The sequence below is a fragment of the Micropterus dolomieu genome, linkage group LG13 (genome assembly GCF_021292245.1).
Source record: "Micropterus dolomieu isolate WLL.071019.BEF.003 ecotype Adirondacks linkage group LG13, ASM2129224v1, whole genome shotgun sequence".
In the NCBI taxonomy this organism is placed as follows: domain Eukaryota; kingdom Metazoa; phylum Chordata; class Actinopteri; order Centrarchiformes; family Centrarchidae; genus Micropterus; species Micropterus dolomieu.
The window spans coordinates 23,943,141-23,970,475 of record NC_060162.1 but is presented as its reverse complement, the minus strand read 5'-3'; the positions used below and the strand labels follow the sequence as shown (position 1 = coordinate 23,970,475).

Here is a 27,335-nt window from a genome sequence, read left to right as displayed (position 1 = left end):
AAATATGACCACATTACTCCTATTTTAGCTTCATTACACTGGCTCCCAGTATGTTTTAGAATTGACTTTAAAATTCTATTGATCACTTTTAAAGCTCTTCATGGCCTCTCGCCTTGTTATATTTCTGACCTTTTAGTCCCATACGCACCAGCACGTACCTTGAGATCCTCGGGCAGAGGTCTGTTGTCTGTTCCAGAGTCTCGACTGAAAACTAAAGGGGACAGAGCGTTTGCTGTCAGGGCCCCGAGGCTCTGGAACAGCCTGCCCGAGGAAATCAGGTCGGCTGAGTCAGTGAACTCTTTTAAGTCCCTTCTTAAAACATACTTTTATAGGAGAGCTTTTCCCGATCTTATTTGACTTTATTTTATCCCTTTTATTTTATTGTATTTTACTAATTTTATATTAAATTTTCATTCTTTTTTTTTGTATTATTCTTTACACTTGTTAAAGCACTTTGTAACTTGTTTTTGAAAAGTGCTCTACAAATAAGGATTATTATTATTATTATTATTATTAATTAGCATGCAGGATTATATCTTATATCTCCTCGTGGTCTGTGAGCTGACTATTTAGGGCATGTGCTGAAAAAAGTTTTTTTGTAGACAGCCCTGGCTCTGTAAATGGGAAACAAACAAAGTGGCTCAGATCGAGCCACACAACACTATTCCAACCATTATTTGTGTGTCAGTTAAAATTTAATTACCTGCCCAAGGACATTCAGCCTACTTTTTAGTTTGCTGTTGTTGTGATGTTAGCTAAGGAGACTTGTGAGTATCGCTTTCTAGATCTGGGACCGTCTCGTCCTCTCTTCATGTTAGCTTCACAGCAACAACTGAAATGACAGTTTGTTAACCCACAACTTAGCTAGCGTTAGTTACATTACTTACTGTGTCGTTGTAAACTCTATATCATGTTATTTGTCATAGTATAGGATTTCTCCAGAATCACTTACCCCACCTTTAAGTATACATGTCAATTATTTATGCCAGAGCCCCAATGCTGCATCAAATATGATGTAATGTTAAAAACATGGCTGTGCTGAGTTTTCCATATAAATTGATTTGTTTTGCTATAAAATTACCACTTCCTTTTCATCTCTCACAGGGTAACACAGGCCCTGAAGGGAGTCCAGGAAGAAAGGGGGAGCCAGGACCTCCTGGACCGGCAGGTTTACCAACCCTCTACCTGTGGAAGAACACAGCGGAGGAATGGGCTGCCTTTCAGGTAAGGTGGTAACCTTAGATTTTACACATTATTCTGCCTCTCCATTTCTCTCTCTCCGTGCAGTCTTGAGCTTGGAAAAAAATATGGTTTGGATGACCACTAGCTATTGTTACAGTATAAATAAAATGTTTAGAGACAAGCCTGATCCAGCACCTTTTTCCCACTGATTCCCACTGGCAGATCATATTCAACATGAAACCTTTGAGAATGTGTTTCAGAAAGGTCTATGCAGAGACAGCCCAGGGTCAGGGTTAGCCTAGCTTAATACACAGTCTGGATACACAAAGGAACTGCTAGCCTAGATCGGTCAAGTGATTTCCTTTAAAGCTGTCATATTTACATGCTGTTTCTTGTTTATTTAACACGCAAATACAAATTCAGAACAAGTTAACATATCCTTTGGGGCTCTTTACTGACTTTGGAGCTCTTTACTGATGTCAGTTACCTCAAAGACAACCTAGACGTCATATGTCACCACCTCTCTCTGCCCTGCTATTCCTGTCTCTCTCAAGCTATCCCTATCACAATAAAGCAGAAATGTCACCCCCACCCCAAAAAAAGATCATTCCAAATCTATCTGTTAAACCTTGGACCCTGCTGTTGTGGTGCGTGCAAGCTGATGCTTTGTCCTCATCTGTTTAAACTCTCTGTAGTGGGCACAGCTGTATGTTGTAGAATACACCCACCAGTTTGTCAGCATGATGGAGAACTGGCAGATTGTTATTGGAAAAAGATGACAGAAATAAAAGTCTGTTAGTAGTTTGTGAAGGCGATTTGTTACTGTGTTTTCTTTGAACTTTATGTGGACAACCTGCAGAGGTCACTCACATGTTTCCATTAATTCTGAATGAGGGTCAGTGATAAGGCAATGGTCCTTTTGGAGTTGGGGAGAAGGTGATGGAATAATTTTCTGTGTTCACAAATGCTGATTGGTATCATCCATGTGCTATACACTTTTTGTTTTATTTTTATTTCAGGGTATTTAACTTAACCTGTGTGTTTCTATTCTCTCTGCAGCAAACCAATTTCTACCAGTTACTCCGTGCTGGTTGGCCTGTAAGTATGCTGTGACAATTAATATCATGTCTCTGTTGGGATTCAGTTTTTTAGTTCCTGTTGACCTGAGGTTGGTTTCTTCTTTGTGAGCTTGCAGAGTAAAGAAGGCCCTGCAGGACCACCTGGAGAGACAGGCAGGCCTGGCATACAGGTAAGAGATGGGCTTCATGCATAATTATAAATGCAAACAATTAACCTGAATAAATCACATTTAAAATGATATTTCTACTTTGATTAATTCTGAATTCATGAATGGGTTATATTTTTCAGGGGCCACCTGGTGAACCTGGGGAGCGAGGACGACCAGGGATGCCAGGAGAGATGGTAAGTGCCTAAGCCATCACTTCCGGATCCAGAAGTAACTTAATCAATGTAATTAGTCTCATTGGCAGGGCTTGACATTAACACCAGCCAACCCGCCCAATGCAGGTGGATTTAACACAGTCACTCCCACTAGCCACTTTCACAAACGAATTGCTATTTGACACTACGACACTACAACTCACATGATTACTACCTGCACATAGTGTTTGCTCATTGGTCCATTCGTGAAGCCTCTCTTGACCGACAACACTGGAAACAAGTTGACTCTGTGGAGATTAAACTCGTGGACTGGCCGTTGGACTGAGGGCTGTTTTAGCCTGCCGTTAATTATGAACTTAACCTGCAGCAGCAATGACATAGCGATCCTTTTTAATAGCAGGAGAATCCAGACCACAGGCGCGTCGCTCTCTCTCCTGCAGTGCCGCCGCGCTAGGGTGCACGAGGAAAGTGCCCTTAAATGCTGTAAATTATATGTTCATGATTAAGGGACGTGGTGTTACTACTAGCCGGGCTGCCTTTATGTCACACAATATCGTCATATCACAACTACCTTTCATGAGTTAATTCTATGTTTTAATAAAAGTAATCATGCCGTATAGGAAAGCAGAAGATGTGTTTTTAAGGGGATAATCTGGAAAATAAAGACCTGTGTGCTCGTTTCAGGTGGATGTATCTCCAGTTACTCAGAGCGACCAGAGCTTCATGATGATGAACATAAATCCAGTCAGAGCTCTGCAGATGAATTACAAAAAATCCAAAAGAGCACAAAACTGATATAGGCCTACATAAATTTACCTTAATTGTGGATTTTTTCTTAGACAAAACTTTATTTCTAATGCAGATAATGTTTCTACTCTGTATTACAGTATTGACTGCTGTTAAAAATAAATAGTGTTTCTGATGCAGCACTTTTAATAAGAAGCTACTCTTTTTATCTTAATAGACTACATGTTTTCAAAAAAAGGAACTTTACACACAACCTTATCAGAGCTAATGATAATATTAGTAGATTTTAGCAAGTCAATTTAAGCATGCCGTTGTCAACTTTAATCATATAAAATGTAATTTTCCAACAACAAAAATGTGGCTAGTAAAAATGCTGTGTGGCTAGTAACTTTGGTAAACCACTAGCCACATTGGCCAGTGAGCAAAAAAGTCAAGCCCTGCTCATAGGTTTCTGAGATGTTTCAAAATGTCAAATTTGATTTCACACTTGCTAAAATCTGTCTTTCTAGATCCAGGAAATGTCATTTTTGGTGACTGGGTTGATGCCTGTGGTAACTTAAACATCAACAAACGCTGCACAAAAATGTGTTTGTGATTAAATGAAGCCATGAAATCTTTTTTAAATTCTAACCATTCACTGAAGTTTAATCATGCTTACAGTTAGTAGTCAAAATAAGAATGCCACATTTTTACAGCTGTACAATTACATCAAATGGAAACATTGTGGATATGTTGGGCATCATTTTATGTTCATGTCCCCTGAATAGAATCTGACATATTTGTTGTCATTGGAAACTTTGGGATGCTGATCAAAGTTTAAAATTAATCTGTGGGACTGAACAGTGATTGTCCATACAATATGCAGAGTTTAACAGTTGAATGTTAAGTTAAATTAAGTGTAATATAGCTGGTGGAACAGAGTGAGCATGGTTAAAGGGAGTGGTTGTTTGGAAACCCTCTACACATGAACCTCCCTATGATGTAACCATTTTCATATTGAGAGAATAAGCAATGAGTATTTTTATTGCTAAATTAAGAAATTCCATATTTTTTTCTAAATTTGATTATACTGAGGTTTTGCCTAGCATAGACACAGAGCAACAGTCAACTTGGGAAACAGAGGTTTAGGACCCAAACACTGGGGACCCAGGCTGAGCATGTTCACTTCTCAGTGTTTATTAAAAAAGGTGAACAACGTACACCAAAGGTGAGGTAGGCAGTGTAAAAGGGAAACAAAATCCATCGCAGAGCAGGCAGTAAGTCAACAGGTAATCCAAACACAGGAAACACAAAGGAAGAGCTGGGACACTTGACCAGACAGCGAAGACGACCTGACAAATGACTAAGGAACGAATGACAAGGAAGGTTGAGATAATGCGGGACAGGTGAGGGAGGAGCGGACAATCAAACCAGCGGGAAAAAAACAGACACAGGAAGTGAGTGAAATGAGAGGAGAGTTAAGTAACAAAGTAAAACAGGAATCAGAACAAATTAATAAATTACACAAGAAAAAACATAATCTAATACAGACGACGGGAAAAACACAGAGACAGGTATGAGACAAGTATGCATAGACACAAGGATTTAACAAATTAAAATAGGAAATTACACTCAAAACGAAAACCATGAAAGATGTGTAGTTGGTCCCATTTTCTCAATTCATCTTTCTTATTCTTTCACTGAGACCTGCCTTCTTAGTGCACGTCAAATGAATAAAAAAAAACTCTGACTTAAAGCTGGGGTAGGCAATTTATTTCAGAAGCATTTTTGTTATATTTGTTGACTGCGCACTCCTTGCGCATGAGAATTTGTTTTGAGGGAGTGGCTTTGGAGGGAGCCCTAGAAGGAGGAGGTGGACAGTTGGATACTTTCAAAATCTAGCTGTCTCTTGCTAATTTTCCAGCGTTGCCTACCCCAGCTTTAGTGTGTTTGGGTGAACAGCTTGTAAAAATAAAGGTATATTAAACTGCATTACATCCATCTCAAAAACCATCTCAGATACATAAACATGCGTCATGGAAGTCCACTGCGACCATATGGAAAATGTGAGCCTGTTGCCATATATTGCGTGAGGTCTCAGCTGGGAAATGAGTTGCCACTGAGGAGCAAACAGTGTGGTTTGGGATGGTTTGAAACACTCAATCGCCCATATGACAGCCTTTGGTGTCTACTCTGTTTAGATCCCGTGTGGCAGAGAATATAGATCCACTGTGTGTTTGTGTTTGAGTCACTGTGTAGACTACATGGATGAAAGCACATATTCGTTTGTCCCATGCCAAGAAGGTTGAAAATTCCACTGAATTGCGAAGTTGCCAATTTGATCCATGGACCAGCAGGATAAATCTGGGCGGGGTTAGTGAAAAAAAAGCACTTGCTCCACCCTTACAACCACCGAGGTGCTCTTTAGCAAGGCCCTAAACCTCAGCTGCTCCAGTGAAGCTGCTTAGTGGGCAAATGTTTAGATTGTATACAGGTAGCTTCCAGGTGTGATTATGATTAAATTATTAGTCAATTAACCAACAGCAAATTTTATCATTTTGAGTAACCGTTCATGTCATTTTTGAAGCAAAAATGTTCCCAAAAGAGTCCATTGCTCAAAGTGAAACAACTCTAGTTAAATAAAAGCCTTCATCATATCAGTCCCCGCATATGTAACACCCTGTTACATGTAGCCATCCTTCACTGCCAGCACAGGTGGTTTAGCCATTCACTGTGAATATGTACATGTTTTCCACCTGTCTTCAGACAGAGTTATTGCGGGCCACACTTTTCTAGACATTGTGTTGTTATTCAGGTGTTGCCTTGTCTGTGTGATAAATGGCTCCTCTGAGTGGTGGAGAGGGTCAATGTCTTCACAACACAAACCTATAATCTATAATGTAGCTTGCAGCTGTAGAGTGTTGTGCTTCACGCGCTGTATTTCTAGTGTGTTTCAATTCAGATTATTGTTTTTATTTTACTTTGTCACTTTTCAGTTAATGTTGTCTTCAAGTTTCTTTTAAAGATGTCATAACTACTCACTAACAGGCTGATAAAGACACAGTCACTATCAACACATGTTGTCTGATAGGGTGAGCCGGGTCACAGGGGCCCTCCAGGACGAGACGGGACCCCGGGAAGAGACGGGGAAAATGGAGAAGATGGTCAGCCCGGATCAGCTGGTGCTCCGGGAACACAGGTGTGCACATTCTGTATCGTGAACAGTTAAAAAGCACACAAATAATACATGATGCGGTTTTAATTGTTGAAGTGTTTCCACCTTGTCTCTGACTAACATCAGGGCCCGTGGGGATACAGGGGAGAACGAGGGTCCAAAGGGGAAAAAGGTGATGAGGTGAGGAATAAAACAGCACAGCTGCTTTTGTAAGGGAAACCAGTTAATACCACTTACATTTTAGATTTACTGTTTGTGAAATCAGAGGGAATAAGGCATGGCTGTACTGGATGCAGTTTGAGCCGCGGCACATGAATGCTATCTTTGGGCCCTTAATTGTCATTTACTTTACATTTTTGCGGATGGGTAACTGTCACTTTTATTCAAAGCAGTTTCAACTGACTTTTTTTTTATACTAGTGCTGAAATAAAATGTTTTTTCCATTGTTGTGTTGGAGAAATATTAACGTTTTTCTACAAAACCCTTCTTCATATAACTTGACTGTCAAATGTTATCAAAACATTTTTTAAATAAATGAAAAAGTCTAATTGACAAATTATTTCATGTAGATAAGGATCCAATCAAAGAGTAAGAAAAAAAGATTCTGACCAGAAGTTCGATGCCAGGTTTTGGTTTATGATAGTTTTCCATACTTGGTGCTATAGACACATTTTGGTCAGTACCAAAAAAATCAATTGAGGTTTAAAATTCAGCCCATTCAGGTCGTTGAACTATCACCTAACAAGCTGCTGAGCTAATAAAAGTTCTACCTTTAAAAGAGAGGTTGGGCATGGACATGGGGGCAACAGAGAGAAGCACACAACTGTGATGTATATGACCACATTTAAGTTGATATGGTAGACTTAAACCTTCAGCAGATAAAGAGTCACATTATCATTCATTTTAAGTCGTTTTTCAGGCAACCTGGTAAATATCCAGCATAATTTTCACTCTTTTTGCTTTCTAATTCCTGAGGGAAAGATCTGGCTCTTTAGCTGCTAAATGTTCACCAGCTATTTGCTAACTTTTTGTGTTGGCTGTTTGCTGCTGGGCAGGTATTTTTTAGAGGTATTGAACTTTTCAGCTGAAAGCTGCTGCCTGCTGCGGTCGAAAACAATGCTAATAATTTTGAAAAATGCTGTAAACGCTTTATAGAGCGGACGGGAACTGCTGCTTTAAATCCAGATTTGATAAGGCCCTTGTAGCATGAGACCTTTTCTCCAAATTGAAAAATGTTTTTATGTAATTTCACATGGTGAAATTGATTAACACTCTTGTATGCAGGATAAAACAAGAAAGAAATCTGCTTTTACATAGAAGATAATGTTTCTTTTCTCTTCCTCACCAGGGTCTCATTGGCCTCAATGGTCCAAGAGGGGAAAATGGCGAACCGGGTGAGAAGGTACTTGTTGGTGAAATCAGCCATCCTGAATATAGTAGAATTTGTCCTAACATAAACCATTTTCTTACAAAACTGCTACACAACATTAATGAAATAACTCTAGCCTTTAGTGGCTTGTTTTTAGGAGGTATGAAGGTGTAAATTAAAAAATTAGATGCAGTGTAATGATCTTAGACCATGTTTTTGTTTTAGGGCTCAACTGGTTTGCCAGGCCCACCTGGTCCTGTCGGACCACCGGTGAGTGTCTTGTACCCTCCCTATTATATTCCTTTTTATGTGTGCGACAAACCATGATTGGAGGGAATTTACATTATATTCATAACCCCTTGGAAGAAAGTAGGAGGATCATAAATCAAGAAGCATTTCCTCTTTATATGTAACATTAAGCTGCTTAAACATTAGGAAAACGACATGTACAATCTGCCGGGCAAGATGCCAGCACATTACAGGATCAATTTAAAACAATATGCATGAAAGTAACAGCAGTCCTTGTGTAATACATTTCTTACACATCCAACTGGTGTCAAATAAAAGGAACGAAAAAACAAACTATCAGCTTTTGTGAAAGAAAGACATGCACTGCTGAATGCTTTTTAATCCCTAATCCAGTCCCTCTTTGAACTTTAAGTTCCAAGCAGCGAGGCACTGACTCTCATATTCTCTTCAGCCTATTCTCGGGTTTACTTTGATTCAACTTGGCAAGACATCAGAATGTCTGCCTGATAGTATTACCACACGCACTCTGATCAGTAGGAGGTCATCTGTTTGATTAATCCTCACTCTGTTTTCTATGTATTTTAATGGTGTATTGTTATTAAGTTGACACTGCATTTCTGAATCTTCTCTGCAGGGTCCTCAGGGGATCCGAGGTGGCTACGGGCCAGAGGGGCCCCGTGGGCCTGATGTGAGTGATGTGCCATTCGACTCTGGCTGCTAGCATTAAATGCATGTCAAGTTTCCACCAGTCAAATATTTGTACTTGTTCTGTCTGCTGTTTGCTTATCATGTCTTTCCCGTTCTTCACTGTCTTACTGCTTCACTATTTTGTCATGTAGTGATGTTGACATTAAAAGGACAAGCTCACCAAAAAAATAAATACATTCAGTCTTGACATAATCATCCTGTAACAACAAGTCACAGTTTTACCAAATAATAAAACTATTGAGCTTGGCCTCTTTTTGTGGTTAAGCCTAAAAAAATGGTGACCATGTTAAGCGTCTTTTCTTCAAACTGCTTTTTTGAAGCCCATGTAAAGGAGAAAACAGGAAATATATCAATTTTGAAACTTCATCCACAAATTGTCTCAAAGATGTGGATGAAGTTTGAGAACTACATACTGTATTACTGTGTTTGTTTGGCTTTCATACAAACTGTAGTTAATATACTTAATATTGGGGGAGTGATTAATGCCTGATTATTTTCTACTTTTGGTGAATTAATATTATTATTAAGTGATCGCATAGTTGCGTTCACTGTGAGATACTGTGTGTAGGATGGTGGCTCATTCATGCTGTTATTAACGTGTTGTTACCAGGGGGAGAATGGACTGGATGGCCCCCCAGGTCTGCCAGGGCCGACGGTAAGCAGCAAAACAGATGAAATGATAGAATATGGCTGTTTGTGCATGTTACAAATTTATGTCTATTTGTTTGTGTGTATGTGTGTGTGTGTGTGTGTGTGTCACAGGGCGCACCAGGTTCTACAGGACAAGTTGGCAGTCAAGGAGTTAATGGTTCAAGGGTAAGATTACACCACAGTTTTATTATAACTATACTTTAAATGTGAGTTAAAGCTGTTTTCCCACAAGGGCTGCAATTACTTTAATGCTTTAGTTAATCGATTATTTGTTAGATTGTTAAATGTTAAAAAAGTGAAATTTTCTCAAAATTTCCAAAAGCCAAGGTGCTATCCTCAAGCTGCATGTTTTGTCCAACCAACACTCCAAAACCCCAAAGGTTTTCAGCTTACTGTGATATAAAACAGAGAAAATCATCTGATTCTACCATTTCAGAAGCATGGGATGTTTGGCATTTCTGCATAATTACTTAAATGATTAATGGATTATTAAAAAACTGTTCAATAGAGTAGAAATTTGAAAAGAAGCAAATGTGATTTTTTTGATTTTATACTTCATGCCCGGAAGGTTTCATTGACATCAAACCAAGTGACCAAACTTAGTTTACAGGTTTCTTCCTTTGTGTATAAATTGTTTATTGTTTCTTCCAGGGGGACATGGGACCTGCTGGCAGCATTGGTCCTAAAGGCCCACAGGTATACATTTTCTTTGGTTATATATATGCTGCAGTTATTCAACTTGCTGGAAATGTTTATAGACTGTGGCATAAAATGCGTTGCCTTCCCTTTCTTTCGACCAGGGGCCTCCAGGTTTAGAGGGACAGATGGGACCTCCAGGACTCAGAGGACCCCAAGTGAGTACAGTTCAAGGCAAGACTGTTAATGGAGACTTCTGACTCTTTGGGGTGCTGCTTTGCTCACTTTGCCGCCGGTAAAGTGCAGGAGGTTAACATCAATCTGTGCATTTTAACAGGGACACCCAGGGCTGATAGGTGCTCCTGGACTTAAAGGAGATCCCGTAAGTTTGTTCTCATCATGTTAATCCTGTTCCTTTTTTCATCTCTTTTGTTTTCTAAACCTTAAAAAAGAGATTTATTGAACTGAATTTCACACAGTATAAGTCATATAACTTTGATGCTGATACTGTGACAGATGCAAGTGTTTTAGAGCTCCTCTCTATAGTCACCGTACAGCAACCAGTTGTTCTTAACTATAAGATCACGGTTGGACTGTATTAACTAAATCGACTTGTCAACTTAATTGTTTTTTAGATTTACACTAATTGTTTAGGTTAGACAAGGAATCAGAAAAACAGACCTGTGGTAAGTGAATCAATTTTAGATGCATGATCAGACAGATGTGAAGGGATAAGTCAGATCCGTGAATCCAAACTTATCTGATTCTTTGGGCTCAAGAACCCCTAGTGTGAATTCAACAACTTCATTAATCCCACTAGGGCCAATTGGTTACATAACAACATACACAACATGCAACATGCATTTGCACCCAGAATCTGTATAAATAATGAAAAGTTTAAAAAGTGCACGCCAACATAAAACAACCATAGAAAGGTAAAAACAGGCGTAAAAGCGTTTCACGCTGCTCTCGGGTCACACAGCAGTGGAAGTAGTGAAGTGTCCTGGTTTACAGCCCCAAGTATAACTGAAAGAAAATGTGGTGTGGAAATTAAGTTCAATGAACCTAATGCGGGGACAATAAACAAACATGTAAAGATTTATTCAGACAGCAAAATGAAATGTTTAATAGATTTGACAGATTGTAGACAGGGGACAAAAGAAAACAAACAATGCTCATTAGGAAAACATTAAATGCTCTCAACGTAAGTGTCACTGTAGTGGGAGAGCCTCGTCTCCTTCATGTTGCTCAAGTGCAGCTTCCACAATGTAATAAATAAAAGATGAACAAGATGAGCATGACAGAAAAGGTTTATGAACCACTGGTTTAGGCCAAGTTGTTCATTCTACAGATAAGGGTGACATGCATCATGAGAAGTCCTAAGTCATGTACCAACATGTAGAGACAGCTGATGTAAGTCTGAGCACCTAAGAACAGAAAATGTAGTCTTATCTTTGTTTTCTCTTCTGTGTGGTTTCTTTTCTTTTTGTTTTCATTTCAGGGGCCTATGGGGCCCCTGGGTGCCCGGGGGGATCCCGGCTTTGAGGGGCCCATGGTGAGTTGCTCTTGAACATATTCCCCAGGGTATTACATCATTACAGTAAAACACACATTGTATGAACAGACTAGATGTATGGAAGAGTGTTACAAGCAGTTGGGACTGCCGTCTGCAAGGTCTGGTGAGTGATCCAAAGCAACTTTACTGTACGGTTCACACTGACAGACTATAAATATATTTGCTCATTGATCTCTACAAGCACTCTGTTGGTAGACAGAATACTGCAGCCACGCAGCGCCATCTACTGGTTTTCTCAGTGGCTCTTGACACGATGCTGTGAGACACTGAAGCCGTTATGTTTCATCTACACTCCTTATTCTTGGGATGCTAGAGAAATGACAGAAAAAATCTGACAATAAAGTGAAATTAATTCTCTGCTGCCCTTTACTGTAGTTGAACTCGTTTCACAGATTTATAATTTATTCTCTTAGAAATCCTTCAAAATAACTTCAATCCTTACATTATTTACAGGGTGCACCAGGGGAACGGGGTCCCATGGGTTTTCCCGGGGTAACGGTAGGTGCTCAAGATATATTTACAAACATATCTACTGCAAAACTTTATTGGCTGGACCTCCCTTTGATCATTTTCTTCTTTACAGGGTAAAAGGGGACCAGATGGAGACAAGGGGGATCCAGGAACTAAAGGCGACAAAGTAAAAGCCCGCAGCTTTTTTTTTAATAACACTGAATACGTTGAGTTACAACATTTTGGGAAATATATTTATATTAATTTAATATTCTAATTAATTTAATAGCTTAGCTTAGCTCTGTCCAAAGCTAACAAAGTGTGCCTTCTTAAGGCTTATTTATTCTTTTTTTCCCTTGTGTATAACAATATGTGTAAACGACACAGCGGGCCTCGTCCAAGAATATTTTTCCTACTTTATCCTAAACCTCTCTTACTTTTTTTCTGTGAGGTTCACTTAGACAAGTCAGATTCACCAAACTCTTGTGACTGCACAGACCTGCTCATTTACCATTGATGAATGCCACCTGTCCATGAGGAGGTGCATGTTTGTGAGATTTCATCATTAGCATTAACTGCCATACAAGGTTGCCCATGCTGCTCTGTTTATGGGAAAGTAAAAAGAAGAGCAGAGCTTCAAGTCCTGTTTCGGAAAATCAGCAGACCAAATAGCAGCGTCAGTAGTGGTATTAGAGGAATATTGATAGAACCGCTGCCGACAGCGTGTCATCAGAGCAGTGCTACTGTGACACACATAAAGAGGGAATGGTTTAACACGAGTTTGGATTAGTCTTAGCATTTGTTTGGCTTTAATTAAGTTACATATCAATGTAATGTTTAAACAACAGGTCTATTTCTCAAATTCCCCTTCAGAACAAAACGTACGAGTGGTTCTTGCATGAGGCAGTGTGGTTTTACCGAGGTTATGTGAGGGACGATTTATTGACTGGGCCCATTGCTTCCTGTAGTCTCTGTTGGTTATGCATATTTCCCAAAATGCAAAACTATAAGGGCTCTGTGCTATTTTATAATGAGAAAATGTTTCTTTCTGATTTTATATCAGGGTTTTCAAGGGGCGCCAGGTATTAGGGGTCCTCAGGGAGAGAGGGGCCCCATCGGCTTCCCAGGTTTCCAAGGCACCAAGGGCCAGCCTGGCCCCAAAGGCCCTGAGGTGAAGTGGTTAACCATCATGTTTTTTGTTTCCTGACAAAGTAAATACCTGTTTTGACTGTCAAGAATGAACTTTGATGCTCAGTGGGGTTTTTTTTTAACAGTAAACAACAAGAAGGACACCTGTTTTAGTCTTAAGCTATGACGAGTTGATTTACACAGTAAAAAATAAACTTCATTGCCAGATTTTTAACCCACAATGCAGCATAGTATTTGCAGAACACGATTGCATTAAATGCCCTTTTAACCAGGAGACGTAGACCAGGAGATAAGCTTGACTGATTTTATATTTCTTTATTCAGGGCACAAATGGAGAAACTGGTCCTCAGGGAAAACAAGGCAGCCGTGGGTTAAAGGTCAGTGATGATTTGTATGTCTGAATACCAAGAAATGTCAGATGACTTCATATGTTGAGCCACACGTCACATTTAACTGCGAAACAGTTAAAGCTCCCAGCTCCTGCATGTGAATTTAACAATCCAATATTGTGAAGTGAATGAATGCAGTAACATGAATTTAACACGCTGCTGACTTCTTCTGCACTTGGTCATTCCACAGGAATATTTAGTGTTTTAAATTAAAACATCAAAAAGTAATGAAGCGAGTACAGCGGTTATGTCGATGTGAAATCCAAGTTTTAATTGGAATCACTCCTCACAGCTGGAGTCACTTTCAGCCCTCTACTAAAGGTTCAATCAGTTGTTAAAAAAATAACAGCTTAAGTTACATTTTGTTTGTCTCTCTTTCAGACACAAGGTAAAATCTTAGACAGACTTTGATAATTAAAAATTAATCCACAATTTGATTAATGACTCCAGGGATGCTAGGTGTTTCCAAACTGTTTTTAGCAATTCATGGATGATGTGTTGACATTCATTACTCTCTCTAATGTGCCTTTCACGGAGCCCAATGGTTACTTACCACATTACCACAACCTACCTCTGCCTCTTCAGGGTCAGAATATAAGTGTTATGCCTGTCTAATTTCAGTCTAAAATGAAGTGAAGAGGCTCTTAAAACATCCAGTGTGATTATTCACCTTTTCTGGCTTCAGGGATTCTTCTGTTATGAATGTTGTTATGTTGGTGAATGAAGCACAGACAAATTGAATGAACTATGCTCAGCTATCAGCAGCAGCTAAAAGCAGTTGCTTACATGGCTTACCATACTGGACTTTCCGTGTTTCTGTCCGTTACTACTCTTCTGCTTGCATCCTTACTGCGCTCACTATGCACAATGCACAGTCTTACAGTGACACCTACTGGCCAGGGAGCGAAGTTTCAGTGACAGTCCGTCGGATGTGTGTCTGTAAACACAACAAATGTGCTTATGTGCTTATAAGGTGACTGTTAATGACAATGACAACTAATAATCTAAATAGTAAATCTAAATGATAAGCATGTTGTGATTCTGTGACACAAGGATATCTAGTCTTGTAATTTCTGCTTTCTAATGTCAACATTAGTTCACCCATTTTAAGAATAAAAATCAGTGCAAGACACAAATTAAGGCAGCCTTCTTGTGGAAATTGTCACTAATATCTGAACCTCCTTGAAGGGGAACAGGGGACCAGATGGACGTACCGGCAAACCAGGACCCAGAGGAAACAAGGTATAGAGACTTCACAACATTGCCAAATTAGAGCTAGCATATAAATTCGTATTGCTAAACATCTGTCCATTACCTATCATTTTCATTTTCGTAGCCCACTATTAGTTACTGTACAGATGTTGTCTTCTCTTTACTTTTCTCCAGGGTCGGACTGGACAGAGGGGCCACGATGGCCAACCGGGCCCTTCGGTAAACTTAAAGCCTGTCAGAAATTATTTGAAACGTAGTCGTCCCTGAATTCTTTAAGCTCTAAAAGCAGGTCTTTCAAAAGTCTGAATGTTAGTATTTCAAATACAAGGTCTTAAGAGTAGTTTGTATTAGAATTAAAATTTAATTTGAACATGTATATTCCTAACATTATTGCCACTCATTTTATTATGGTTAAGCAGATTTTTCTATACCATAATCAGATGATGTGAAGGCCTGCGAAGCCTAAAAACCTCTATGGGTACATGTTTATACTTTTTATTCTAGATCAGCCTTAAACCTCCATCTATAATACTCACTTGTAATCCAGACCTGCAGAGATAGAACAGAAAAGCAAAGTCTTTTTACACTGCAGAAAGAATTCTTCAGGATGAGTGTGTGTTTGTGTTTGTGTATGTCTCTGTGTGTGATTTTGGTTTATCCCTCCCAGGGTTTGCCGGGGCCACCTGGACCAGAGGGAGCAGAAGGAAAGCCTGGTACACAGGTTCCCATTCTCTATCATATTTCCATTCCATCACTTGTAAATGCTTTATGTTTTGTCTGTGTGTCCTCTACTTCCTGCCACATATTGTACAAGCATGAATAATTCAGTGAATTATTTTGTAATTATCATGTGGACATATTCCACACACGTCATTATCTGTCTTGGTTTATAGTCCCGGTTTTGTGTCTTTTAGAGTGCACAGGGCTAAAATTGGTGATGAGAACAAAGTGAAGAGACACTTTACTGCTCATGCTTCACTTCTTTAAAGAGAAATGCTCCTTCGAGTCCAAGATTTCATGGCTGTTGCATGCAAACGTATAGCAAAGACCGCTAAGATAGATGGAAATGCCCTCAAACAGTCAAAAGTGACTCCCTAGTTGTTACTCTAATGTAGTAATTGTTGGTTTAGACAGCAGGAGGCAGTCTTTGTACAGTACAAGAGTTCTGTGATAAGCTGTTGTAGAGGGAAATGTGTTGCAAAAGATTGCATGTTCATCATCAACAATTAATTGATTTGCCGTTTGACAGAAGATTAATTGTACTAATTGTGATCATATGTTAATAATTCTGAAGTCTTTTACATGCAAAGTATTCTTTGGCTTTAACTTCTCAGATGTGAGGATATGCTACTTTTTTGTTTTCTTTCATTTGGGGCTGTTGATTGGATAAAAACCTCTGGTCATTTTATTTGACTTGACGTTTTATCATTTATTTATAAGAAAAATAAACAAATGAATCAATGATGAAAATAAACCCTTTATTGGGGTGACTCTTGTTTTAAAAAGTCTCCACTGCAGTTTCACTTGTATCAAGTCAGTGCCTTGATTTTAAGAGATGTGTAGAAACAAATGAACAAAAGGTTTTAATGAAATTGATAAAAGATCTGATTTGACATTTTGGGAGATATGCTTAATCGCTTTCAATATCTCATATCTGTCCAATAAATGTGAAGCTACAACCAGGAGACAGTTAGATTAGCTTAGCTTAGCTTAGCTCAAAGACTGGGAAGAGGGGGAAACTGCTAGCCTGGCTCCATCCAAAGGTAACAAAATCTTCCTACCAGCGTGAATGCTGCAAAGTGTTTATGAGAAGAGAGCATCAGTATAGTACCGCTGGCCGGATTACCAGTACTGCGATAACTCCACAGATTGGAAATTATTGTTTACAGTGTTTTTATTATTTACCATTGCCACATTCTTTCCCTAACCTTAATCCAGTGGGTTTTGTTACCTTAAAGTAACCATTTTGCTATAATTGTTTTAACGTGTGGACATTGTTGACGAGAGAGAGAGGGTGAGCTATACTAATCATCTTATGACTATAGCTTCATATTTAATGTACAGATTCAAGAGTGGCATCACTCTTCTCATCATATCTAACACTCAGCAAGAAAGCACATTAGCATATTTCTCATAATGTTGAACTATAATTTTAAGATTTAATTACAACATAGTTCATGTTCTTCATAATTGAATTCATTAAAGTGATGATATTTACTATTTGCACTCTGAATGACCTCTGCTGTTGGGAGAAATTGCATTGTTGGTATTTTCTCTGTTTCTGTTTTAGGGTCCCTCAGGTGCAGCTGGCAGTGCTGGCAGTAAAGGACCAATGGTAAGACTGTTAGCCTCAGAATGACCTCAACGTTCAGCTTATGACATCATCCCTCCAGCTTGTCTTTTTTGGCTCTCTGCCACAAGCTACAGGCTTCAACAGAATAAAACCACATTATTACACTTTTACAAGACAGCCCAGGATTAAATATGGAGGGTTTTATAGACTCATGAGCAGGCAAACACAACAAACTCTTTTAACAAGACAGAATTGAACCTGCTACCAGGCAGTTGAACATATCATGCGTGCTCACTAAAAGTGGCTGGGGCTGATCCGAGTTCATGTATGTACATGCGTGTTTGTATCACACACTCAAAATATGTGGACACCTTAACATTGCACCTTTACATTATTACATAATTCATTTTACACAATAATTAATTTTCATTGAAAAACTATTTAAATGATTACGGTGTGATTTTTGCAGGGATCTGTACCAAATATTGATGTTTTCTTGTGTAGGCCAGGACATTTCTGCAGCACAACAATATTTCATTTAAAATGGTTCTTTGACTCTCCTCTATAACAGCCTCCACTCTTCTTGGAAGACATTCCAACAAATTTTAAGACATGGCTATAATGATTTCCAGCTGTTCAGAGTATTGTCAAGGTCCAACAATGATAGTGGGCAGTAAGGTCTGGCTCACAGTCAGTCTTCCAGTTCATCCCAAAGGTGTTGGATGGGACTGGGTACAGGGCTCTGGGCAGGCCAGTTCACCAAACTGGGAAAACAATCTCTTTTTGGACTTGGCTATGCGCATTATTTTATTGAATCGGGGAAGAACTGCTGCCACAAAGTTGGAACCACACTGTTGTCTATGCTGTTGCGTTAAGACTTCCCTTTAATGAAACTAAGTGACCCAAACAATGAGAAACAGCTCCAAACCAAATGTTTTTTGCCAACTCATCAACATTTTGTGCACATCAGTCTTAATGTTCTAAGAAAACTGGATTTACTACTTATAAACTCTAGATGTACTCCTGCTGAGTAACACTTTTTATATTACCAAATGAACAGTCACCACGTTATTGATTGCTCAAGTTAACAAAGACAAATGCCTTTTAAAGAGTCTTAAATTAAACTCTTAATCACCAATACATTATCCGTACGGACATTTAGGGAGTAGCCTTGTGAATCCCATCAAATGGCAGATTAAGTAACTATCGGTAAAATACTAATCAGCTGAGCTAAACCAATAATTTAAGAGCTCAGTGCACATCTGTTAATTGCTAGAAACAGTTTGTTCCACATTTGCACGTTTTACATTACACACTGTGTCCCTTTATACCGCATGTGGCTTTTTGCCGTTTCTTAGCAACTGTGAGTTTACTCTGCTACTTTTCCAGGGTTTTCAAGGAGCTGCTGGAGACAGAGGAGCAGACGGCCCACCAGGGTCTCCGGTATGTTTTGTTATTAGTCTGTGGTTGTGTCATTTGCAAGACAAAGCACTTGAAAGGCCATAACTACTTTTTATATGTATTTCCCTGTTGCTTTTATGGTTTACGTAAAACACTTTGAATTACCTTGTTGTTGAAATGTGCTATACAAATAAACTTGCCTTGCCTTGCCTTGCCTTGCCTTGCCTTGCCTTGCCTTGCCTTGCCTTGCCTTGCCTTGCCTTGCTGAAGCGGAGTTATTCAGAGACGAGAATGAAGCCAAGAAGGAAGTTTATTTGAGTTGACAGATCCTCTGAAGCAGATAGCACAAGAAAGAGCCGTTGGGTTGTTTGTAAATCTATTCCCCGTGAAACAAATGTTTAAGCCAGCAACCAACACGGTTTTGTCCAAAGATGAGACTCTAAGAAACCAAACTGAGCTGAGCTAACTTCCAGTCAGACAGCAAACAAGCATTTTTGCAAAAATGTCAGAGATGTGCGCTTGATCATCAGCATCCTTGTTTTCACTGTGCATGTTGTCATAAAGCTCATGGGTGTTTGGGATGATGTAATGTCTATGTAGTCCTGTGAATCTGATTGGCTGAGCAGATAAACAGACGGTATTGATTAGGGGTGGGACAATAGTCTTGGCTAATGAGTCAAGACGTTACACAATAAACAATACATGATATTGGGTTCGCGAGAACGAGAGAATGAGACGAAATTTTAACTCTACGTTTTAGAAATCAATGACGAAATATATGTCTTTTATTTGACTGAAAATCACAAATGCAAAACAATGCATGTGCATTTTGAAATGTTGCTTACATATTATTGGTGTCTTGTCTGTCACTCTGTTGCCATTTATTTTTTCCACCTGATACTCAAAATGCTGCCACAAAAACGATTTTAAAGTGTCTGAGGCATCTTTATATGCTACACACTCCATCATGCTGTTATTGTGAGACAGCTTTTCATCTTGACGAGAAATGTCAATGTCACGTTTTATTATAGCACTGCTAGTATTGATTGGAACTTTCTATCTGACAGGGGCCACCAGGGAAACCAGGACCTCCAGGATCACCAGGCCCCCCAGGAGACAGGGTGAGTCCACAGGGACAGAGCAGTCATGACATCCATTACATCAACACGCATATATGTATATATGTGTGTATTTTGTCAATGTGTGCTATGCAGATGTTTGTTTTGTGTGTGTTTTCTCAGGGTTTTACAGGGAAGCCAGGCATGGAGGGACCTCAGGGCCCAGTAGGCATGTATGTAAGTGATTCTTCAGCAAGGCCAATACAGGGAATGCACCTGTACTACCTTTTCCCAGAATATACATAATGTGTGTAGAATATACAGTGTATGAATAGTATACTGTATCATTTCACATTAAGACTAAACAGATTATTACCTTTTACCTTTACATGTTGCTTTGTAATTTCAATATTGATGTTAAACAAGAGACCATGTCAAAATGGCTTTATGGAATGGAACTGAGCATTTAAAAAAAAACGATATCATGTATGAATGTATGGTAGGTTAGGCTCATAAGTCGCACACACAAAACAATGGTATAGTTATTGTAAAAAACACATTTTTTAATAGTAGTGGATCGGTCCAAAGTGATTTTATGTCCTCACACACAAACATTCTTCTGATAATAAAACCGAAGAGGAAAGAGATGGGGCTACTCTTTCTAGTAAAATAAAAACTTATTACAATTTATTAAAAATATTGTATTTATAAATGTTTTGCCTTCTTGCCGATAATTTCACACTTCTGTTTTTGCCCGCATTCATCATGAGTTGAACTCAAAGATCTAAGACTTTCTCTATGTACACAAAAGGCCTATTTCTCTCAAATATTGTTCACAGATCTGTCAAAATCTGTGTTAGTGAGCACTTCTCCTTTGCTGAGATAATCTATCCACCTCAAGTGTGGCATATCAAGATGCTGATCAGACAGCATGGGTTTTGCACAGGTGTGCCTTAGGCTGGCCACAATAAAAGGCCACTCGAAAATGTGCAGTTTCATTGTATTGAGGGGTCCAGTATCTGGTGTGACCACCCTTTGCCTCACGCAGTGCAACACACCTCCTTCGCATAGAGTTGATCAGGTTGTTGATTGTGGCCTTTAAAATGTTGGTCTCTTCTTCAATGGCTGAAGTTGCAGTCAGGTCGAGACCCCGATGAGGATGACAAGCATGCAGATGAGCTTCCCTGAGACGGTTCCTGATAGTTTGTGGCAGAAATTCTTTGGTTATGCAAACCAGTTGTTGCAGCAGCTGTCCGGGTGGCTGGTCAAAGATGAACTTGGAGGTGAAGATTTTGGATGTGGAGGTCCTGGGCTGGTGTGGTTATGTGGTCTGCGGTTGTGAGGCCGGTTGGATGTACTTCCAAATTCTCTGAAATGCCTTTGGAGACGGCTTAATCTAAAGAAATGAACATTCAATTCAGACAGCTCTGGTGGCCATTCCTGCAGTCAGCATGCCAACTGCACGCTCCCTCAAAACTTGCGACATCTGTGGCATTGTGCTGTGTGATGGAACTGCACATTTTCGAGGGGCCTTTTATTGTGGCCAGCCTAAGGCACACCTGTGCTATACCGATGCTGTCTGATCAGCATCTTGATATGCCACACCTGTGAGGTGAATGGATTATCTCGGCAAAGGACAGATTTATGAACAATATTTGAGAGAAATAGGCCTTTTGTGTACATAGAGAAAGTCTTAGATCTTTGAGTTCAGCTCATGATGAATGGGGGTGTGGTGTCCGAACAATAATGCTGCGAAGATGTGTTGAGAAGAAATCCACTTGATACTGTTCTTGATCATAAAAGTTTATTACATCAAGGAGTTCAGCATCAATTACAAGCTCTGCAGCAGCTTGGAGAGTGACCAAGCCCGATGGCCACTCTGTCTCTCTGTACATCAAACACAGCTTATATAGGACATGTTTAGGTATCTACTAAATACCATATAAGGGTCAGAGTCTGCAAACTAAGGCTCCAATCCATATAAGAGCAAAGTTCTATAGGATAAGTGTAGACATCTTGTTGGACACCAGATAAGGGTCTGAGCCTCCACGTAACCACTGACCTCTGCTCTCCCCTTAAAGGTCACTAATCCTCTATCCAGCTGCTACAGTGCTATGTTAAACTGTTATGCATCAAATGCACATATGTTTATACACCACAGGGGCAAAAACAAAAGTGTTGCGTTTATAATTTTGTTCAGTGTACATTTCAAGAATAACATGGCAATAAAAGACTGAATGACATTCTGCAGTCAGTGTATCACTTGTCTGCTTTTAAAGTTAATCTAGAGTGTATATAGAATGGTAGAAAGTCTTTCTTCCACACTGCCACAAGTTTATAATTTTGTTCAGTGTAGATCAGAACATTGATACCACTCTATTTGAATGCTTAATATGAAGCTACAGCTATATGTATCTTGTTTGTTAAAAACAGCTGGTCTGACAAATATCGATATGTGAGGCTGACAAATGTGATGCAACTGCAGGATGCTATCATGTCAATATAGACTAAAATCTCTAGGGAATATTTCCCAGCCTTGTTGAATCCATGCCACGAAGAGCCCAATCTGTTCTGGGGTCAAAGGGGCGGTCCTACCCAGTAGAAAGGTGTACCTAATGCAGTAGGAGAGTATTTCCAAAAAGGTCAAATCAAACAACTCCTACAGTTCAGATCTTTTAATGCTCAAAAAAACTAATCAATTATGGTATTTTTGAAAATCTGTTGTTCCTTCTGCCATCAGGGCATCCAGGGCACCGTGGGCATGCGTGGGCCTCCAGGGTTCATTGGAGAAAGGGTAAGGTCATCTTTCTGTCACCCATCTCGAATGTTAAAACCTTGTAAAGGTGAGCTTTGTTGGCGGAACAAAGGAACGTGAGGGGAGCTTCAAACATGCCGTTGTACATGAGAACAGATGAGGATGTTCAACAGTTGAGTTCAAGGAATAATAGCCACTTTTAGAAGGCAAAACTTTTTGCAAACATTTTCACTGACATTTTGACAATGTGGGGGTGTGGCGACTTTTGGAGGCAACGTTAGCTGTGAGAAATAACTATAATAAACTCTTTCTTTTCCTTCTGTGCCAGGGTGAGCCAGGTTTACGAGGTTTACCTGGGCCCGCTGCGAAGCCAGGACCTGCAGTAAGTGTCTGTAGTTTATTTTTATTTCCCATCTTTCAGCCCCGGGAGCTGTTTCAGGGTATACGAGAGCAGGACTGAGCACTGTTCCGAGGATTTGATGAAGACAGCAGCTATAATGGGGTCACACCAAGGAGGGTTTGGTAAATAAAAGGAAACCAGTGAAGTGTGCAGCTGGTGTGCAGGGACTGCCTGTTTATGGAGGCAAACAGGTCTCAGGGATTGATTTTGTTGGGGACACTGGTGGCAAATTTACTGGCAGAGTGACATGGCCACCAGATGCAGCCCCCTGCAATCCAGACTGCCAAGTGACATCCTCAATGATAGCCCTGTTCCACTCTACTGTTTTGGTAACAGAGTGGAACAATCTAGTGCTGACTGATGGTTTATGAAGTTTGGCCACCTCTACACTTTCCAGTAAGCATTGTTTTTTTTACTTTATTTAGGTGTTTATTTTGAATATATGTGAAACAGAGACATCAGACAAGAAATGGTAATTAAAACAAATCAATAATAATAATTAGAGTCAAAGACATTTCTTTAAACTCTTGTCAATTTCTTTACATATTCGAACAGTGGGAAGAGGAAAAGAACTTATTAAAATCACACCCCTTGTCCACAAATAAAACCCTTATAAATAACCTGTCTTCCAAATTAATATTTACACATCTACTTTGTCATACCCAAAAGCAATTCAAAATGTACATAATTTTTTTTTTAAATAAGGAAAAAGAGGTACATATGAGGAAAGAATGAATAACAACAATAACAAAAGTGAAAATAAATACTAGACCCAGAAAACACTGAATGTTTCCCCCCTTTCTTCCTCTCTGTAACCTGTGAAAACCATACTATTATACCCAATTTTAAACTGATTTATGTTTGGACAGTGCTTTAGTACGGCCCGTAGGCTAAATGTGCTTGAAAAGTGAAATTATTTTACACATACTGCTTACATGACAATTGTTTTCAATAGTATTTTAGTCTCTATATTACTATGTAGCAAAACTTGCTACAGATTGAAATACTGCATGATGAAAATGGCTGTGAAATGGTTTTTTAATTTTTGTTTTACTTTGTGTGGTGCAAAACAGCGAAGAAATACCAAAATACAACAGTAAGAAGTAACCTAGACATCTAAAACATGAACTTTTTACATTAGCACACCTTTTCACCTAGCATTGACACAGTTTACTGGGTTACTTAGCTGCAGATTTTGGTTTATTGGGTAGTAAAGTGAGATATTGTCAGGGTTTGTCGTGTGTGCAGGCAGGGACAGGTTTTAGGACCCAAACGCAGGACACAGAGGCAGAACAGGTACAGTTTCTGAGCATTTATTTAAGCCCACAGAACTTACGGCAGAGTTCAGAATTCAACAAAGGGTTGTCCAAAAACGAGGCAGCAGAAACAGACAGACAGGCAAGCAAGCAAGCAAGCCACACGGCAGTGGACAAACATACAACACACCAGCAACAGCTAAACAGAAGCAACAAACATTTAAGCACAGGTGATACTAATGATGACAGCAGACAGACACAGGCAGGCAGGGTGATGTACTTACAGGAACACAGAAAGATACCAAACAGGCCCATACTAACAGAACTACCAACAAACCCACAGACAAATCCCAACAGAAATATGAGTACATATAAACAGATATACAGGGTACAAAAGACCAAGGGCATAAGACAAGAATCCAACTGGAACTCAAAACACAGAACAGACAAGCAGGCAGAGAAATAAAATCAACATTCAGAGGCCAATCTAAATGCAGAAAAATAAACTAAACATCATAAAGGCAAAAACTAAAACCGGACAGACAGGCAAACCGAATAACAAAATGAATGACAAGAACAGACTGAAACCCAAAACACAGACTAAATGACAGATACAGAGAAGACTCAAAATAACCAAACTGACAGAGAACTAACTAAACAGAGCAGACACGCCCACAGTATGATAGATATAAGAGCTGTGAAGCTACACAGGACACATTCAGAATTAATCTCCATTAGACAGTTGATTTGTTAAGTGGCCTTAAACACATACCCTTGTAAACATCATAAATGCATGTACACACACACAGACCTCGTCTTTTCCTTTAGCTGCGCGGATTGGCTTTTCCCCTGCTTTGGTGAAGTTGTCTATGAAGCTGAAAACTCTATGAATCAATCCTCCTCTTTTGGTTGGTTAGATTTGGGAATAAGAAAATCACTCGTGCTTGGAAAGAGTTACTTTCAGTAATGGAAGCGGGAGAATTTTCAGAAGTTCACTCCATGTCCACCATCCCTCCTGCAGTGTCATTGGACACACTTTTGGCTCACTCACATAGTTGCCCATTAATGTGAGAGTAAAGTTACACAACTCCTGGAAGGTGAAATCATCAGCTTCTGGCTTGAACACTAAATACATCGATAAACCGAATGCGCTGGACAACCTGAGTGAGGTTCTACATTTTGCTGGAAAGGTTTTTCAAAATATCATGTCCATACTTTATTCTCAGAGGGAATGAAAGAAAATGTAAGAGCTCTGGAGTGTAGACAAAGCCTGTAGGGAACAGTGTTTGTCAAAAAGTACACCTTTTAAATCTGTGATATTCTGTTAAATGTTTGACTATACAGTCATCACCGACCTCAAGATACAGTAACTATTCAGGGTTTACAGTTCATTAAAAAAACTTCCACTATATTAAAGGTTCAGGTAAGGTGTAGGAGGAAAGTAATAGCAGATGCGGTCATTAAAGATGTTCCAAAAATGTTTAAAGAACTCAGCTTGGTAGCCATCAAGCCCCTGGGCCAGATGACTATTCTGGCCTTATTCATCTCTCACTAAGCAACCAACAATAATACCAGCTTCAGAGGTATTCTGACTGGATAAGGACACTTAATGCATCACAAAATGGATAACTTCACACTATACTTTCAATTCGTCCCCTGACTACAACAGATTTTTAAAAATTTTTTGTAATGCTTGGAAAGTGTTGAGAGAGACGTGGGTACAAATGATATTTGAGCTTACACAAAATACCTGGGGCTTCTTTTTCTTGTCTCCTCGTACTCGTTGCGGGTGTGATTAGCATTTTCTGACTTGTCTGGTTTTCTTTTTCAGGGTCCCCCAGGTCCGCCTGGAGAGAAGGGACCCCGGGGACCTCAGGTGAGAGAAACCTTTGATAGGAAAGTTTGTGCCCTAAATCAGAGAGAACAAAATATTTTGCTTCTTGCTGCTTGGTTAATGGATTCAAATTGTGATGCTGGTGGTTTTTAATCATTAAATTATGACTCAGTATTACGCAGTATCACCCATTGTCCCTAAGGAAATTCTGTTTATAAAACCAGCACAGAAAACATAATGAATAATCACACACAACGTTGATAGTGATCACAAATAATCTATTTTTCTTTTTTAACAATATCCAGTCTAGAAGAACTAATGAATTCACTGGGAAACATTCATAACCATCAGATCATATCTTTCAACTTTCCTAATGAACCAGTGAATTAAGTGGAACTTCTTGTTTCTTACAGGGTCGGCCTGGAGACGAAGGGCCCAAAGGGATACAGGGCCCACCAGTAAGTTGTAGTTCATAGTGAAGTTGAGCGGTTTACTTTTTTCATATTGACACATCACTGTGTGTTGCAGGGCTTTCTGTTTGCGTTTAAATTGGACACACAGTTGTTTTCTTGCCTTTTTGCTTTGGTTTGGTATCTTGACTCATCATGGTTTATCAAACATACATCATAAAAAACCTGTTTACCAATCAATGTGTCCATTTGTTTGCATGTACGATTACATGCATCCCATAATGTAACTGTCAACTGCTTCTTTAAACTGAAAGTGAAGATGAATTGACTGAAATTAGTCACAGTTGACTGAATATTATAGATAATCTGTACATACCAATGACAGACTGAGTCCAAAAAGTCTTGGAAACTCACTCAGAACATTAAACATTTGACAGAAAATGTAAGATTGATTTTTATTCTAGGGCCCTCCAGGTCTCCCTGGTGTTGATGGGGCAATTGGAAAACCAGGACCGAGGGGAAGCCAAGGGCCCCCAGGATCTCAGGGGCCACAGGGGCCAGCAGGAATCACAGTGAGTGGGTACCTACCATCGACTGCTGCTTTTACTTATACGGTCCAGACGTCTTATAGTCTGGAAAGATGAAAATCCACAAATACTTTCATTTTAATACAAGATGTCTGAACATCTGGTTGACCCAACGCACCTTCAAAACCAAGCACTTACAAAAAATTTACATGAATCTCCTCAGGGCCCACAGGGTGCTGATGGATTATTAGGAGCAGCAGGGGAAAGAGGACAAAAGGTAAACCACAGTCCATATAACAATCATTTAATATGAGTATTTCATTTATGTTGAGTTACTGAACTGATTCTGTAACCACCAGGGGTTACCTGGCTTACCTGGTGACGATGGCCCCACAGGACAAGATGGACAACAGGTTGGTTTAGTTATATAGTGAAGCAACATTTTCATATATCCAGTTTTGACATAAAGTATATCTTCGCCTTCCTTACTTGTTCTGGCATTTGCTTTTCTCGTTAACATAATAAAGT

General features: G+C 39.4%; 2 protein-coding genes across 7 annotated transcripts in view; both read left to right on the top strand.

The window, feature by feature from the left end:
• Positions 1-12,640, top strand: part of LOC123982278 (collagen alpha-1(XI) chain-like) — a 74,579-nt gene extending 61,939 nt beyond the window's left edge. The window contains exons 9-26 of the mRNA XM_046067719.1: positions 1,105-1,224; positions 2,242-2,280; positions 2,378-2,431; positions 2,551-2,604; positions 6,401-6,508; positions 6,611-6,664; positions 7,833-7,886; positions 8,079-8,123; positions 8,737-8,790; positions 9,421-9,465; positions 9,573-9,626; positions 10,113-10,157; positions 10,262-10,315; positions 10,435-10,479; positions 11,599-11,652; positions 12,127-12,171; positions 12,257-12,310; positions 12,575-12,640. Of these exons, the coding sequence (XP_045923675.1) occupies positions 1,105-1,224; positions 2,242-2,280; positions 2,378-2,431; positions 2,551-2,604; positions 6,401-6,508; positions 6,611-6,664; positions 7,833-7,886; positions 8,079-8,123; positions 8,737-8,790; positions 9,421-9,465; positions 9,573-9,626; positions 10,113-10,157; positions 10,262-10,315; positions 10,435-10,479; positions 11,599-11,652; positions 12,127-12,171; positions 12,257-12,310; positions 12,575-12,640 (1,044 nt within the window). The remainder of the gene's footprint in view (positions 1-1,104; positions 1,225-2,241; positions 2,281-2,377; positions 2,432-2,550; positions 2,605-6,400; positions 6,509-6,610; positions 6,665-7,832; positions 7,887-8,078; positions 8,124-8,736; positions 8,791-9,420; positions 9,466-9,572; positions 9,627-10,112; positions 10,158-10,261; positions 10,316-10,434; positions 10,480-11,598; positions 11,653-12,126; positions 12,172-12,256; positions 12,311-12,574) is intronic.
• Positions 12,610-27,335, top strand: part of si:ch211-196i2.1 (collagen alpha-1(I) chain) — a 36,170-nt gene continuing 21,444 nt past the window's right edge. The window contains exons 1-17 of one of the 6 annotated variants that reach the window (XM_046066324.1): positions 12,610-12,664; positions 13,187-13,294; positions 13,596-13,649; positions 14,850-14,903; positions 15,048-15,092; positions 15,541-15,594; positions 17,164-17,208; positions 18,556-18,609; positions 19,635-19,688; positions 19,809-19,862; positions 22,366-22,419; positions 22,709-22,762; positions 25,868-25,912; positions 26,284-26,328; positions 26,745-26,852; positions 27,031-27,084; positions 27,167-27,220. In XM_046066324.1, the coding sequence (XP_045922280.1) occupies positions 12,644-12,664; positions 13,187-13,294; positions 13,596-13,649; positions 14,850-14,903; positions 15,048-15,092; positions 15,541-15,594; positions 17,164-17,208; positions 18,556-18,609; positions 19,635-19,688; positions 19,809-19,862; positions 22,366-22,419; positions 22,709-22,762; positions 25,868-25,912; positions 26,284-26,328; positions 26,745-26,852; positions 27,031-27,084; positions 27,167-27,220 (957 nt within the window). In that variant the 5' untranslated portion in view covers positions 12,610-12,643. Of the gene's footprint in view, positions 12,665-12,698; positions 12,810-12,977; positions 13,051-13,186; positions 13,295-13,595; positions 13,650-14,849; positions 14,904-15,047; positions 15,093-15,540; positions 15,595-17,163; positions 17,209-18,555; positions 18,610-19,634; positions 19,689-19,808; positions 19,863-22,365; positions 22,420-22,708; positions 22,763-25,867; positions 25,913-26,283; positions 26,329-26,744; positions 26,853-27,030; positions 27,085-27,166; positions 27,221-27,335 lie in introns of those variants that run through there. The other 5 variants (XM_046066329.1, XM_046066325.1, XM_046066327.1 and 2 more) reach the window with 5 other exon arrangements.